We start from the raw sequence: 2,428 nt of genomic DNA, 5'->3' as shown, positions 1-2,428 counted from the left end.
TTAGAACTGTCCCAAATAGGGTCACCGTGACATGGTGGCATGGTTTTATCAAAATTATGTTAGCTAAGTACCCTATATTATTTTCATGTGCTATTGCTATTTATTTATTTAGTGCATGGTATTTGCTTATTTTGTTCTTGTATTTAATATTCTCAGTGGTCCACAGGAGGGAGTGGAATATTCCATCTCAGCTACTGCAGAAACTTTTTCTGACAAATATACTGAATTTTCTTTTTGCCATTGATTGTTATGAAATACCTTCATCAATATCAAAAAGAAGTTCTGTAGTAGTGGTGGTGGATATAGTAATGTTCTGCAACCTCTGGTGTTGAATATAGCACACTTGATATTGTATTTTATCCATGTTCATGTTGTACTGTTGATTTACATGGTAAGCTATTTCTATCCAGTGATGACCATTTATGTCTTACCATTTGTATAGCAATGTGACATTATTTTATTTCTCCTAATGTTCTCACTATGATCATTTCCCCAGTGTGCCCTATGGGGAGAACCATCTATCTCCCCTGTAATGCTGAGAGCTTTATTTATTGAAGAAAATGTATTTATTGGTTGTCTGTGTTACCCCTTCATGATAAACTGTCATCTATTAAAGCCAGTATAACCAACAAATTAAGGGACAAGTAATTGAAATGTAATCCACTTTATTTCACAGGTTATCAATCAGATGTGACAATTAGCCATTGGTAGGTCTATGATGTTGATGAATTCTCCGTCATTCTCGACACATTTAACGATACTTGGATGTCAGACAGGTCCCAACGGCAGCCAGGAACTTGTCCAGAGCTTGATGAGTGAGACAATCAAACTTGTCAGGAAAGTGGGTGGCAATTGTTACCAGGATGTGATGAGCCAGGATCTACAAAGGAATGAAACCCATGAATACATTTTAGCAACACCCTATAACTCAATGTCCTGTGTGAAACCATACTGTAGCAAACTAATGGCATTAATGTTCTACTACACAAGTGGTAAATATGGCAAACTTACTTTGAAGTTTCCAGGATCTACTCTCAGGTCGTAGGCATGGAGGTCACTCAGCTTACTCAGGGCTGCATCAATGTCATCCATGTGCTTTGAAGCTTCAGTCAGGGCGTTAACAACTTTCTTGCCATGAGCCAGAATCTGAGGAGAATCCTTGTGCATGTCAAAGTTGGGGAAATAGGTCTTGGTCTGGGGACTGGAAAGGAACATCCTAAAAAGGATAAATAAAAAAAAAAGATTGAGTAAATACATGTCTGTATATGGTTACAAACAGCATGGTAAGAACAGAAATGAGGACTATTCAACATTGAAAATCCACAATCCACCCCATCCCGTCCCACCATATCCCATAGTAAATGAGTGAAACCACATGTACCTGTACAAAGCTTCTCCTCCATACTGTTCAGCATGGGATGCTACAGATGGCCAGATGGCCTGAACGTGTGCTTTGTCGTCAGCGTTGAGAGCCATGGTTGCTTGGGTGTAGAGTGAGCAATGCACGCCAGTGATGAAAGCTCCCTAAATTCAGCCTTTTATGGGGTTCTGATACTACTGTGCCCACCTCCAGATTCATCTATTGGATCAGCCAACCTTGTAGCTCCTCCTGGGCCCACCATAGCTTCCACACCCAACTGCCTGGATCAACTCCAGGAAAAAGCTGCCCAGCCTAGTTTTAAGAGTTTTAATAATTTTAGAGATAACTCTAATAAGGAGCTAGACTGTAATAAAATAATCATGGAATTTAAGAGTAAGCGACAAATGTAAATGACATATTCCTGGTATAAAGCTGGGGACATGTTTATTACATATCAATACGTTCTTGAAATGATAATTAAAAAGACATCATTTATATGTCATAAAGTATAAACAGTATGTGTGATTGATGTTATAGAAACATGCACAAAATCATTATAGCTCAGGAAAAAAGTGTATAAATGAAGCTTTATTTAATATGTATTTATAAGTATATATACAGTATATATATATATATATATAAATCAGACCATATATATATGTATGTATAGATAGATAGATAAATATTTATTGTCTGATTACTTTATTATATATTGATTTTTTAGCCATTGATCATATAGATTGGTATGCTGAAATGCTAAATTTGCTTAAAAAGGCTAAAAAATTATTATAGTTCAAATGTATAATAAGTAATCTAATCATGAAGACCCACAATGACATGACACAGCAAAAAAATCCACATTTCTTACTGAAGGTCGATTTAGTTAAAAAAAAAGTATTAATAGCAGCTAAAATTAAAAAAATATATATAGTTAACTAAATATATGGACAGAGTTATGCTCCTAAATAACATCATGTATGTAGGCTGGCAACGTGACTCCTAATAATTAAATAGGCAATGTAATATTCTAGGTGCTAATACACATAACAAAAACAATATTTGGGCAAA

At 35.6% G+C, this 2,428-nt stretch overlaps 1 protein-coding gene across 1 annotated transcript; it reads right to left on the bottom strand.

The window, feature by feature from the left end:
- Positions 1-648: 648 nt before the first annotated feature.
- Positions 649-1,538, bottom strand: LOC141047615 (hemoglobin subunit alpha-2-like). The gene is made up of 3 exons (XM_073542762.1): positions 1,382-1,538; positions 1,012-1,216; positions 649-880 (listed from the first exon to the last, which is right to left on the bottom strand). Exons 1-3 carry the CDS (start codon positions 1,474-1,476, stop codon positions 752-754), a joined length of 429 nt encoding a protein of 142 aa, XP_073398863.1. The 5' UTR covers positions 1,477-1,538; the 3' UTR covers positions 649-751.
- Between the last annotated feature and the right edge of the window lie 890 nt (positions 1,539-2,428).

This window comes from Dendrobates tinctorius, unplaced genomic scaffold (assembly GCF_039654945.1).
Source record: "Dendrobates tinctorius isolate UK_male_01 unplaced genomic scaffold, ASM3965494v1 ptg000129l, whole genome shotgun sequence".
Classification (NCBI taxonomy): Eukaryota; Metazoa; Chordata; class Amphibia; order Anura; family Dendrobatidae; genus Dendrobates; species Dendrobates tinctorius.
Note: the sequence above shows the minus strand (reverse complement) of the source record. Positions and strands in the feature narration are given on the sequence as shown.

Coding starts and splice junctions, on each gene's coding strand:
- LOC141047615 (XM_073542762.1), bottom strand. CDS start 1,476: ATGGCTCTCAACGCTGACGACAAAGCACACGTTCAGGCCATCTGGCCA. Junction 1,217..1,381: donor GGAGGAGAAGCTTTGTACAG/GTACATGTGGTT, acceptor TATCCTTTTTAG/GATGTTCCTTTCCAGTCCCC. Junction 881..1,011: donor TAGATCCTGGAAACTTCAAA/GTAAGTTTGCCA, acceptor ATTCCTTTGTAG/ATCCTGGCTCATCACATCCT.